At 48.7% G+C, this 13,956-nt stretch overlaps 1 protein-coding gene across 1 annotated transcript in view; it reads right to left on the bottom strand.

Annotated features, from left to right (window-relative positions):
• The window catches only part of MYO18B (myosin XVIIIB), a 298,450-nt gene that overhangs the window by 85,287 nt on the left and 199,207 nt on the right, over window positions 1-13,956 (bottom strand). The window contains exons 35-36 of the mRNA XM_026447974.1: window positions 2,263-2,376; window positions 717-833 (exon numbers count right to left, since the gene is read on the bottom strand). Of these exons, the coding sequence (XP_026303759.1) occupies window positions 717-833; window positions 2,263-2,376 (231 nt within the window). The remainder of the gene's footprint in view (window positions 1-716; window positions 834-2,262; window positions 2,377-13,956) is intronic.

Below are 13,956 nucleotides of genomic sequence, written 5' to 3'. Positions count from 1 at the left end.
GAAGGAAGGAAGGAAGGAAGGAAGGAAGGAAGGAAGGAAGGAAGGAAAGAAGGAAGGAAGGGAGGGAAGGAAAGGAAGGAAGGAAAAAGCAAAGCAAGAAAAGAAAGGAAAGGAAAGAAAAGAGAGAGAAAAGAAAAGAAAATGGCGGTTGGATAGGTGAATAAACGGGTACATGGGTGGTAGGATGGATGAATGGATAAATGAATGGAAAGATGGATGGATGAATGGATAGATGGATAAATGGCTGGATGGACAGACGGATGGGTGGTTGGGTGGATGGGTGGATGACTGGATGGCTGGATGACTGGATGGGTGGATGACTGGATGGATGGATGGATGGATGGATGGATGGATGGATGGATGGATGATGGACAGATGGATAGGGGAGTGGGTGAATGAGTAGATGGGTGGAAAAGTGAATGGGTAAATTGATGAGTAGATTAATGGTCGATGGGTGGGTGGATGGGAAGATAGAGGCATGGATAAATCCAAATCTTTCTTGGTGGACATGTCCTCCAGAGATGCACACACCATCTGAAGGTGACATTGTCCTCCATTAGGACCCCAGGAAATGTACAATTCCTATCTATCTCTGTGCACTTGCCCCTCCAAGATGTTAAGATGAGGGAGTAGTCCAACCATATCACCTTCTCAACATTCCCCATTTACCCCACCCCAAGTCCCTGAGCTTCTTCCACCAAGGTCCCATTCACTACCTGAGCAATGAGGTCCTTGTGCTTCTGCATCAGCTCATTCAGGTCATCCTGGTCCTCATCAATGCGCTTCAGGAGGTCCGTCTTCTCAAACTGCAGCCTGTACAGCTGCTCATCCACCTGGGAGAGGCAGGTCAGTGGTCAAGGCAAGGTGAGAGGGTTAGGGATGGGCAGCAGGGTCCAGAGGAAGAGTAAAGAGGGGTTTGCCAATGGGTGTGTGAGGTGAGTGACCATCAATGTTTAAGAGTGGCTGTGGTTACCAATGCATGTGGTAGGTGTATCAGCTTGGTGGTGTTTGTGTGTGCGTGTTTGTGTGTGTGTATACTAGGTACTGCATGTGACTATGAATTCAGGGTGTATGTGTGTATGAATTTATGTCTGCGCAGTCCCACTTGGGAACCTATGTGTGCACATTTTAAATGGGCATAGTACATATGTGTAAATGCAAACCCCGGCACTCTCCCTGAGAACAGGGACTTTGTTCTGTTCACAGACATAACCTCAGCAGCCAGCACCAGGCCTGCCCTATAACAGGTGCTCAATACACATGTATTAGATGGATGAATAAACTTGGAGGCATAGGTTACCTATAAGGAGGGCATTTATTTTGTATGTGTGCCTGGTGATCGCATGTGAATATGTACATTCACTTCTGTGTATACGCATGTGCACATGTATGTGTATGTGTGTGTGTGTGAATGCTTGTAGGCAAGTTTCAACAAAATAAGGGACAAAAAGGCCCGCAGAGATCTTGAGATAAGCATTTGCCTATAAAACTCTATACCTAAACTTTAGGGTTTTATACATTGAGTATAAATCTAAGCCAACCCCATACACCCAGACAAGGGACTTGGAAACCTATATCCAATTTTCACCAAAATAATAAATCGACAATGTATGTCCATGTGTCCCCATTCAGGGGTGAGCACAGGTAGTTCTATAATAAATGGCTGAAATCTTCACCTGGTAATGAGCCTAAGTGGGCCAAGATATGCTCTTGTCTCCACTTACTAAGAGGGTCTGCAGTAGCCCCACAATAAGGACCAAGTTCCAGCTCATGATGGTGAGCACACAGTAGGACCACAGATGTCTGAGAACCACTTAGAGTGGCGAGCAGGGTGGGCACACAGTATACACCTGTGTTTCCACACTGGGTACTGAGCAAAGAGCAAGCTCACATCAGATGCACATTCACAGCACTGAGCATCCATTATGTCCAAACAGACTTCCTTGCTTATCATTGCAGATGGGAGCACACAGTTGAGCCCCATCAATGCCTCATATCTTTATAATGCTCAGCTTACAGTAGGATGCCTGCACGTTCAGAACGCTGAGCACCTAGTAGGTCTATAATAAGTCCCCCTGTCCCTGTCACAGAGCTGAGCACACAAGAGGCCTACAATGGATGTCTGTACTTTCAAGGTGCTACCCGGTAGTTACAAAAAATGTCCTTGTACTTCCTATAGTGCTGAGCGCACACTAGGCCCACACTAGCTCCCAGAGGCCTATGGTGGCCCAGGTCCCTGCAGCTGCAGGAAGGGACAGGTACCAGGCTTTTGTTCCGCGTCATGTTCTCCAGCTCGCTGTGCATGCTCTCCAGGTCCGCTGTGAGCACCTTCTGGGTCTTCAAGGCCTCCTCACATTTGGCTTCACTCTGCTCCAGCTGGACCAGGCAAGAGGTGGAGAAGAGAAGAAAAGAAAATGAGAAGAGAAGAGGGGGAGGGAGGTGGGGAGGGGAGGGGAGGTGAGAGGTGAGGGAGGAGGGGAGGGGGAGGGGAGGGCAAGGGAAAGCAAAGGGGAGGGGAGGCGAGGGGAGGGAAGGGGAGATGAGGGGAGAGGAGAGGCCTCCCCATGAGGCTGCCTCCTTGAATGTCCTTCCCCTCTAGCTCAGCCCAGCCCCTCCCAGGCAGGGGATTAATTAATTTATAGGTGACCCTCATGTCTTCACAACTATTCATCAACCCACACCTGGGGGAAAGCAAATAAATTTGCATTTGAAGCAGCCAGGTTCTGAGCCCACTCATAACGTCACCCCTGGTGCATCGCCAGGAGCTATTTCTCAGTCCCATTCAGCAAACCCTTGCTGACGCCCACTCAGTGCCAGGCACTGGACATGCAGGGAACAATCAAGCTGGCCCCTGCCCTCTCAGTGGGAGACAGGCAAGAACCGCTAATGACATCCTCTTTGTGCAGTAGAGGGAAGCGGGGGACACCGGCACAGTGGAAATGCAGGATGGGAATCAAGGGAGGCTTCCTGGAGGAGGTGATTTGAAGGCCCATGGGAACCAGCCAAATGGAAGTTTCTTAACCAGGGTTCAGGGTTAAAAGTGGGTCCACAGACCCCCTTTAAAATGGTATGCAAAATATTCTGCATGTGAGCATTTAGCATTTTCCTGGGTTCACAGCTTTCACTAGAAGGCTAACAGCCACCAACTTAAAGCTCTCTCTCACACTTTTCTTTCTCACTTTTCCTCCCACCTGTACACAGTAGGCCTCCTATCCTAGCAAAGTGGAATCATCAAGATTCATCCAATTACTTATGTACATGGCCCCAGGTAACAGACATGCCCCACTGGGCATGCCATAGACATGCCATATTCATGCACATACCCTAAATCCATTCTGCAATTGGCAGCTGCCTCTTCTGAACTCAAACTCAGCCTTTTTTTTTTTTTTTTTTTTTTTTTGAGACAGAGTCTTGCTCTGTCGCCCAGGCTGGAGTTCAGTGGCGCAATCTCGGCTCACTGCAACCTCCACCTCCCGGGTTCCAGTGATTCTCCTGCCTTAGCCTCTGGAGTAGCTGGGACTACAGACGCCCGCCACCATGCATGGCTCATTTTTGTGTTTTTTAGTAGAGACAGGGTTTCACCATATTGGCCAGGCTGGTCTTGAACTCCTGACTTCGTGATCTGCCTGCCTCGGCCTCCCAAAGCGCTGGGATTATAGGTATAAGTCACCACGCCCAGCCTAACTCAGCTCATTTATAATACTCAGCTCACAGCAGGATGCCTGCACATTCAGAGTGCTGAACATTCAGGAGGTCTACAATAAGTCCCGTCGGCCCTCTTATCCCCCTTTTCTGTATCTCTGAACAGGAAACACTCTTAGAAATCACCTAAGGTAAACATTCGGGCCTCAGAGAGGGATGAGCCACAACTCACAAAATCCCCTTTTCCAGCCCCTGAGAACAATGTATTCCTGCAGTTGGGCCCAGCGAAAGAGGGCGGGGGGTCCATTTCACTTGGCAAATGGGAGGGATGGAGACACACTGAGAAAATGGATGTAGAGCAAGGGAAGGTAATTGGCCTTGTTAGAGCATAATGGACAGAGGAAGTGAGATGTCAGGCCTGGTCTTATTTTCCAGCAGGTGACTCAAGTGCCTCTGCCATGGCTAGGAGGTGGGTGATAAGGCTCCCCTGAAGGCAGGCAGGGCAAAGCCAGCCCCTCTTTTAAGCAGAAGTCAGAGGACTCATGAAGGAGAAGCACTTAAGCTAAGACCTAAAAGATGCAAAGGAAGGGCCGGTCGCAGTGGCTCAGGCCTGTAATCCCAGGACTGTGGGAGGTCGAGAGGACGGATCACCTGAGGTCAGGAGTTCAAGACCAGCCTGACCAACATGGTGAAACCCCATCTCTATTAAAAATACAAAAAAATTAACCGGGTATGGTGGTACATGCCTGTAATCCCAGCTACTTGGGAGGCTGAGGCAGGAGGATTGGTTGAACCCAGGAGGCGGAGGATGCAGTGAGCCGAGATCACACCATTGCATTCCAGCCTGGGTAACAAGACTGAAACTCCGTCTCAAAAAAAAAAAACAAAACAAGATGCAAAGCAGATGGCCATGTGCAGAGTGCACTGGGCAGCGGCAATAGCGAGTGCAAAGGCCCTGAGGCAGAGAGGGGAACTAATGGTGGTGCTGAGGAACAGAAAGCTCACTAGTGCAGCCAGACAGCTGTACAGAGAAGGAGAGGAGGGGGAGATGCTGAAGATGTGGACAGGGTTCACATCACTGAGGCTTGTGAGCTGGGCTGCAAAGCTTAGATTTTATTTCAGTCTGCCAGGAAGCCATGGATGGTTTCTAAGGAGGTATGTGGCCTAATCTCCCTCTGGCTGCTGTGGGGAGGGTGGGACCAGATTGGAAATAGGACGGACAGTGAGAGGGCCGCCATGGTCCTGCAGGAAGGAGGCAGTGGAGGTGCTCCAGCTGGGGCGGAAGGGGTGGAAGTGGAGAGAAATGGAAGAATCGGCACAGCGCAGCGTGCAAAGAACAAAAGGTCTGGGCGGCGGGAGCAGATGGGCCATCAAGGGAGATGATGTCAGATAACTAATGGTGGAAGAGGAGGCCTCACGCAGGGCCCCTCTGCCAGGCCAAGGAGCTGGGCTGGGAGCCAGGAGGCGAGAGAGAGTCATTGTAAATAAAGCAACAGGGCAAAGCAGAACACGATGACACAGTTCCCATCTGCCCAGCCCCTACTTCAGCAGAGGGTTTCAGCAGCATGATCCCACCAGTCCTCAGAGCCCCCAGAGAAAGCAGGCTCTATTTTTATCCCCATTTTATAGATGGCATAATGGTGCATGATCCAGAAATGCTGTTTCCTTTCCCTTCTTTCCTTGGAGCAAGCAGAGAGAGGGATGACTTATCCCCAGACAGAGATGAACACAGACAGCAGTCAATGGAGACAGCTGCTGGCCTTCTTAGCTCATACTGGGCTGGAGATAGGATTATCTCGGCCCTGATGGTTTTGGCATTAGCCGCCCCACCTGCCACTGTTGCTTGGGGACCATGTTCACGGCACTGTGCTTTCTCTGCCTTGCTTCATGAAATCCCCACAGCACCTCTAGGAGAAAGGTGCCACCTTTAGGACCTTTTGATAAAGGCGGACTCTGAGACACACAGAGGGGAAGTGACTTGTTCACCATCACAGAGCTGGTCTGTGGACAGCCTGCTTATTCCAACACCAGAGGCCAAGCTCTTAACCACTGAGCTTCACTGCCCCTCATAGAAAGCCACTCACTGGAAGGTCTGACCACACAGATAGAATGGATCAAAATAGAGAGAGAGCTCTGTTGCAGAGAAAACAGCTCAATGGTTTTGTGCTGTAACAGAAACCTCTTAGGCAACATCAGGAGAGCCTGGACTAAGTTGGGAGTCTGTAAAATGACAGAACACAGAGTTTGAGCAAATGTGGTGGAAATATGCATCATTCCTGGAACCTGCCAGGGATTAACACATTCACTCCAAAGGACAGAGGAAGGAAACCAATGTTACCAACACTAAGGACCAGATTGTATTGTATGTGTGGTTCAGAGCTTGGGCACTGGAGCCAGACCCAAGGGAGCCTGCTTCTCCCAGCGACACCGTCTTCCTATGCCTCAGTTTCCTTCTCTGTAAAATGGGAATGGTTCCATCATGGAACGTCTGCAGGATACATGAGTGAAAACACGCAAAGTTCTTACACAGTGTCTGGCAGTGAGAAAACATTACAAAACGGCAACGATGGTCACTGTGGGCTCCTTTCAGAAGGGGGAATTTTTAATTCCATTTTAGAAAGAAAAGGAAGCAGAAGCCAAAAGAAGGGGCCAAGTTTACACAGTCAGGAGAAGCACGGCCTTGGCACTGACCATCTTAAGGAGGAATTTTGGCCTTCCTGTCCCACTGGGATGGGTAGAGGGAGGTCAGTGACCCAGAGGCACACAAGTCAAGCAGGTCTAGATTTTAATAGGATCTAGGATGGGCTAGACCAGGAATTTCCCAGCCCCGCACCTCCACAGGGCAGGTCCTGGGCCGCTGCTGACAAGCTGTCTTCATGCGGAGCTTTAAAAGTTTCAATTTATTACATTTTAGGGAGCAGAAAGAAATATGGGGCCACCTCTGGCTGCTTTTCTATTATGGATGACCCAGCATAAGAAGAATTCACTGCACATTATTTTCATACGGAGGCTGTTTGACTGATGTTTTTATGAAGTCGGTGGCAAGTCATGTTAGGACGGAGATCAGATCCTTCAGTGGCACGACACTGGCCAGACACGCCTTTGAAAATGCCTTCCCCTGAGGAGCTCTGGGCAGAGCCGTCAGAGAGCAGTGGGGAGTAAAGGTGGCTGGGCTGACAGGCGACGGGGAAGAATTATTGACGTTCACTGTCCAACCCGTGTGACCAGTGTGACAATGAGGACCTGAGGTGACAGCTGACACTTCCCATCTTTCGACTCCGAGTAACCATCACGTCCCCATGGACAAGGCCTCTCAGTGGTGGAAAGGTTTAGGGTGAGATGAAGGCCCCGCAATTTCCATCTCTCTCCCGACCTAGTGTGGGCTGGACCCCAATAGACCCTCAACGACACAACTGATTGGATTTTAGTTTAAGTTCATTAGATTTTTGTTTCTCTTCCAATTTTTACTTTTTTGTAAAATCAATAGAACAATGGCAAGAGTATGTGGGTACAAAGCACCAAAACACTTTCGATAGCTAGAAAAAGCACCTTCCTCCAGCACATACTAAGTCATTCCATTGTTCTCTAATTAAATCAGACTGGTTTCCCCAGATCTGTTCCAATTCTGCAAGGCAGGCATCTATGGAGGGCTTCATTGCCTACTATTCCCTTAGGATTGGATCCTTCTTCTAGTAAACGGTAAAATGTTCATTCCCAGTCCTCCCCATACTGTACTTATAGAGGGAAACATGCTTCCAGATCTTATGCATAAATTAAGCGCTGCTAAGCTTTGGTCTGGGGACATTTGGTGAGGCCCTGACTCTTCTGCGATTGTGGGTCCTGGAAGCCTGGAGTTCACAGGGGTAAGATAAGATGAGCACCATCTAGGGTCAAAGAACAGGAGGGAAGGAGAGGTTGCATTCTCTCTCTGTTCTCTACCACCAGGGGGATGTTTAACATCATGTGGTGGTTAGGAGCAGACCCAAAGGTCAGGCAGAATTGGATTTCAGTCCCAGTACCTCTGTCTATGAGCCTGTGACCTTGGGCAGGTTTCTGAACTTTGATTTTTTCCCATCTGTATTAGTCTGTTCTCACACCACTAATAAAGACATATCTGAGACTGAATAATTTATAAAGGAAAGAGGTGCACTGGACTCACAGTTCCACATGGCTGGGGAGGCCTCACAATCATGGCAGAAGGCAAAGGAGAAGCAAAGGGATGTCTTACACGGCTGCAAGCAAGAAGGCACGTGCAGGGAAACTCCCTTTTAAAAAATCATCAGATCTCCTGAGACTTATTCACTGTCACAAGACTAGCATGAGAAAGACCCACTCCCCATGATTCAAATACCTCACAGCAGTTCCCTCCCATGACACATGGGAATTATGGGAGCTACTTTTGATTCAAGATGAGATTTGTGTGGGAACATAGCCAAGCCGTATCAGCATCCAAAAAATGGGGGACAAAGTGATTTGCACTGATTGAGTAGGACTGCTGAGTACAGCTGTATCAGTTGTGCACTGTGCAAGCCTAGGAGATGCTATGCACGAAGGTTATGAGGATGAGCTGTTACTCTGTGCCGGGCACTGCTCTGAACACTTTTCATGTATTAATTCATCTAACTTTCAGAATAGCACTCTGAGGTAGGGTCAACAACCATTCCTGTTGTTATAGTTGAGGAAACGGAGGAATAGAGAGGTCGAGTGACTTAGTGATGGTCATTCAAGTACTAAATGGCAGAGCTGGACTATGAACACAGGTAGTCTGGTCACCAAGTTCCCACTCTAAGCCACTACTTTGTACTCTCTCAGAAACAATAATGCCCACTACAGACACTATGTATGGAAAATGTGGTATGGTACATGCCCAGCAACTACTCCCCATTCTTTTGAGAGAAGGACCCCATCTTCCCTGTGATAAATGTCCACCTCCAAACATTCATGTGCTTTGATGGTGCAGATCCTGAGACAGGGGCACATGACCCAGCCTACACAATCAGAGCCTCACCTCCTGTTGGCCATAGTGGTTAGTTCCGTAATAATAATATGGTTGACACCAAGATTTTTGCTGAGACTATGAAAATAAAGTTCACTCTTTCTGAAGCAGGATAAAAGCTTGGAAAGTCTGGGCAAGATGGAAGAGTCTGCCTAAGAATACAAGATAGAACACGCGTAAGATAGAAGCTGATGTTGAGGTGAAATGGGTGGCAAGACACATAATCTTGATGACATGATTGGGGTACCTAGATCTAGCCAAACCTGAAGGCAGTCCTAGCCTCAGAACTTTTCAGATACTTCGGCCAATAACTTCTCTGTTTCTATGCAAGCCAATTTGAACTGGGTTACCACCTAAAACCCAGATACGAATGAGTGAGTGAGTGAAAGGAGGTAATGCATACATGATGTTGGCCACAGAGTAAATACTCAAAAAACATTGCTATCTATCAGGCATGGTGGCTTATGCCTATAATCCTAGCACACTGGGAGGCCGAGGTGGGAGTATTACTTGAGGCCAGGAGTTTCAGACCAGCCTAGACACCATAGCTAGACCTCATCTCTATAAAGAGTAAAAAAATTAGCTGGGCATGGTGGAGCACTTGTAGTCCCAGCTACGCAGGAGGGTGAGACAAGAAGATTCCTTGAGCCTAGGAGTGCAAGGCTGCAGTGAGCTCAGATCACACCACTGCACTCCAGCTTGGGCAACCCCATCTCTTAAAAAAGCAAAACCAAACACTACCATAGTGTTAATTGATGCTAATCTACCAAAAAAGTTAGATCAAAGTGATTCCATCCAAAACCCTGTGATAGAGTAACAATTATTTACTGTTCACCTGTTCTGTGTATGGATCCTCACCCATGGTGGGCTCAATATTTTTCTTTCCCAATTATTCAATGATGGGGAAAGAAAGGAAGGAGATTTCTTCAACACTCACTACATTAGGCACTGCGTGGCCGCCTGATAATTCATTATCACTATAGCCCACAACAGCCCTGTAAGGAAGCAGTCAGCCCTCATCATTTCACAAATGAGAAAACTGCAGCCCAGGGAAAAGTGATTTGCCCAAGGTCAGACTTGTGTGCTAGTGGTTGAGACTCCAAACCCATGCCCTTCCTGGGCCACCCCAAAGACCCCTCTACACACAAGTCTCTGTTCCTGAGCTAAATCTAGGCATACTCTCCCCTCACCCATCTCTGTTTCATTCAGTGTGAGGCCAATTGAGATTCCTATCACATATACATCAACTACAAACTGATGAATAGCATTACTTCTCTATGCGAAGCCATCTGCCTGCTTTAAATACCTGGGTAAAATGTATTGCTAGGATTTGTTAAGCTATTAGATGAGTTGACTAGACATAGGGAATGAGGTGTGGAGAGGAAAAATTCGTCTTTGGGCAGAGTAGTTAGAACCTAGATTTCTGGGTCTAGTTGAACAACTGAAGGGATTTTAAAATACTGCATCACAAACACCACAGGGAAAGCATTCTGGTTAAGAAATGGTGTCTTTGGAAGGCTAATCTCAACACACCCCAGGCCTTGACATCCTGTCAGGGTACTTGGAAGAACCAACCTTCAACATTAAGGCTTTCCCTGAAGGGAATCACCCACAGCTCAAACTAGAGACAGTCCTCACATCAAACAAAATTATCAAATGCAAACATATTAAGAATGTCAGCCGAGCGCAGTAGTTCACGCATATAATCCCAGCACTTTGGAAGGCCGAGGCAGGCGGATCACCTGAGGTCAGTGTCAGGCCTCTGAGCCCAAGCCAGCCATCACACCCCCTGTGACTGGCACATATACGCCCAGATGGCCTGAAGTAACTGAAGAATCACAAAAGAAGTGCAAATGCCCTGCCTCGCCTTAACTGATGACATTCCACCACAAAGGAAGTGAAAATGGTTGGTCCTTGCCTTAAGCCATGATATTATCTTGTGAAGTTCCTTTTCCTGACTCATCCTGGCTCAAAAAGCTCCCCCACTGAGCACCTTGTAACCCCCACTCCTGCCCGCCAGAGAACAACCCCCCTTTGACTGTAATTTTCCTTTACCTACCCAAATCCTGTAAAACGGCCCCACCCTTATCTCCTTCGCTGACTCTCTTTTCGGACTCAGCCCACCTGTACCCAGGTAAAATAAACAGCCATGTTGCTCACACAAAGCCTGTTTGGTGGTCTCTTCACACGGACGCGCATGACATTTACCATGTTGCCAGAGACAGAATCCTATCCCCTGGAAATGTATATGTTGAAACCACCCCCTAATGTGATGGTATTAGGAGATGAGGCTTTGAGGAGGTAATAAGGTTTAGATTCGGCCATGAGGGTGGGGCCCCCATGATGAGATTCGTGCCCTTAAAAGAGGAAACACCAGAAAGTTCCTTCCACTCTCTCCACCATGTGAGGACACAGAGAGAAGGCATTTGTCTGTCTGTAGGCCAGGAACAGAGCCCACAACAGAACCCAGGCATGCTGGTACCCTGATCTCAGACTTCCAGCCTCCAGAACTATAAGAAATAAATGTCTGTTGCTGAAGCTACCTAGTTTATGGTAGTTTGTTATGGCAGCCTGAGCTGATTAAGACATGTTGATTTATAACAAGTAACATTTCTAGGAAGTAGCTGTTTTCAGTTTCAGATGAGGAAACTGAGGCACAGACAGGTTAGTTAACTCGTCAATGTCACACAGCTAATAGTGAAGGAGGCAGAATCTGAACTGAGGTCTCTTTTAAGTCCACAGCTTTTTCCTGTAAGTCCTGTGGAATATGCTCACCACCTGCGGAACAAAGCAGGCCTCTTTTCACTTGTCTTAAGTCTATTTCTTTGAGGGTTCAAGAGTCCTCCCAATTTTTTTGTATATTAGGATCTAAAGACTACTTGAATCCTCCACCACTGAACAGACTTCAAAAGCTTCTATCCTGACTTCCTCTCTGGTGGTGATGAATCTGGATCACACTCATGCTCCAAAGAGAGGAAGAAAAATAGAAGAGCAGGATAAAACATCCAAAAAAGGCCCTCCCTGACCCCCCGTCTCATTCACATCCCTCTTTTATTATATTCCAGCACCCCTTTGCTCCCCTAAACAACACCACGTCTTGTGCCTCCACGTCTGTCTCCCCACTGGACACTAGGCTCCTGGAGGGCCACCTGGCTCTTGTTCAACTCTGGGTCCTGACATAGTACGAACTCGACCCACATGGTGTACTGAGAGACTGAGGCAGACACGTGAGCTCAGCGGCATCAGTGAACCTGCAGGGTGAGCCAGGGCTGCCTGACTCTGTTGCCTGGCACGGCATGCATCCCTGGGAAGAAGCCCACCACCAGGAGTGCTCCCCCATCCTCCGTGCATAGGTCTCTAACCCAGATACCCACAGTGTCCACAGGAAGGACAAGGGGTGGGACATGTGGGCAGGATCCCCCTCTGTAGGAGGAAATGACCTGGACAGGGAGAGTGACCGCAGCCTTATTCACCAGACCCCACATACCCGAGCTGGTCCCTTTCTTCAAAGCCATAAGGAGGGTACTCTGGGAAAAACAAGGGAAGTCCAATTACAACCAAGTACCCCCATTTTTCTAAGACACTGGGTTGTTCTCTTTTCTCCTTTCTCCTTTCCCTCTACCTCCTACTTAGCCCTTTTTGAAATGCAAAATAACCTCTCACCTCCCCCTCACCCAACATTCCCTATAGAGCAAGTTCCTCTGTGTGTTCCAGGATGAATTTCTCCTCCAGAGCAGACAGTTGACTTGCAGATCCAAGCATGTCCCCAGGAAAGACCCCGCTCCAGGGGGTTGCCTCGGGAGGGTATGCCCAAGGCATGACCACTCGGCCACTTTTACAACTTACTCTTGCCCAGAAAAGTGCCAACTCAACTGCCCACCAGGTAACTACCTTTTACCCCTTACCCTTGCTCACTCTCCCCGTTACCTTATGGAAGTGTCTGCTTTTTGCTCCAAAGGTAAAGAGGCACATTTAAAGTAGAATGTTTTGTGCCCTTCTCCCAAGCTAGCTTCAAAAATAAACTCACTTTTCTTGTACCAGGCCTGGTCCTTCTTAATTGGACTCTACATGAGGTGGCCAGCAATGAACCCAATTTTCAGTTACACTATTAATGGTCAGGGCAGAGGGCATTTTAATGAGATTTCTCTTTAATAAGTGGACTATTTTGCTAAAAAGAAAACACACACCCACATGAGCTTGGAAACCACCAGTGTAATTCAAATCCTAGCAAAAACTGATTGGGCACTGAGGGACAGAACCTGAGTAGGGAAAGGAAAATATCTTGGGACCCCCAGTCATGAAGCTAAAGGCAAAATTCAAGGTGGGAACTGCTCAGGGCAAATCTGCCCTCATTCTATTCAAAGTCCTCCCTTGGCTCACTGAGATAGACGCGTATTCTGACTGCCTCCTTTGGAAAGGCTTACCAGAAACTCAAAAGAATGCTGTTTGGACGAACGGAGGCAAGATGGTGCACTTCCGGGTTCTTCTTCACCACCAACTCTTCCCGCCCGCGCAAAAATGCAGCCAGCGCCCAGGGAGGGTGCAGACCAACTGGGCATGCGCCAGGTGACGTCAATCTGAAGAGACCAAGATTTACCTGGTCGCACCTACGGAACGCCCCTGACACGCCCATGCCCCACCTATTGCCCTCCCACTCCTAGAAAAGCCGCTCTCCGCCATTGAGCCACGCGGCCTTCTCACAGCCTGGCGGACTTCCCAGCTTCCCAGTCCTGTCGGGGTGTGGGAACTCCGTCCGAGAGCTTGGGGGAGGGGCACTCTGCCGGCCTTCTTTGCCGGAGGCCGACAGACTTCTTCTCCACACCTTAGGTTGCTAAAATAAACTAGCAGTTTTGCGCCTGACCTTTGCCTACTTGCTGGTTCTTTTGTGCTCGCTCTGGTGGTCTTAGAAAAACAAGACAGATGGTGCCGAACCCGGGAGGAGACCCCTCCTCAGGGCCCCCAGGGTCCGGGGAGCCTCCTCCTCCTCGTTCCACGCCGCGGACGGACCAGGACCTGAGATCCGCTTCGCTCACTCTCACGGCCTCTCTGGGGTAAGTGCCCTTGTCTCCTCTTTACCTCCCTCGGCCAGAAACCCTGTGCAGGTCCGAGGTCCATTTTGAGCCACCAAGTGGCTTGGGAGAGCCTTGCAGGACGGAGACGTCCGCCTGAAGGTAATCTCCACCTTGGCTTCAAGAGCCTCCAGTCTGTCTCTGCTGGTTCCAAAGGACGCTTTGAAGCCAGGCAGAGATCCACTTCCATTTCCATTGTGTCCATTGTGTGTCGGTAAAGAGGAAACAAATGGGAAACCCCCAGTCCAA

The sequence above is a fragment of the Piliocolobus tephrosceles genome, chromosome 19 (assembly GCF_002776525.5).
Source record: "Piliocolobus tephrosceles isolate RC106 chromosome 19, ASM277652v3, whole genome shotgun sequence".
Lineage (NCBI taxonomy): Eukaryota > Metazoa > Chordata > Mammalia > Primates > Cercopithecidae > Piliocolobus > Piliocolobus tephrosceles.
The sequence above is the reverse complement of the archived record's forward strand: the minus strand, read 5'-3'. Positions and strand labels throughout refer to the sequence as shown.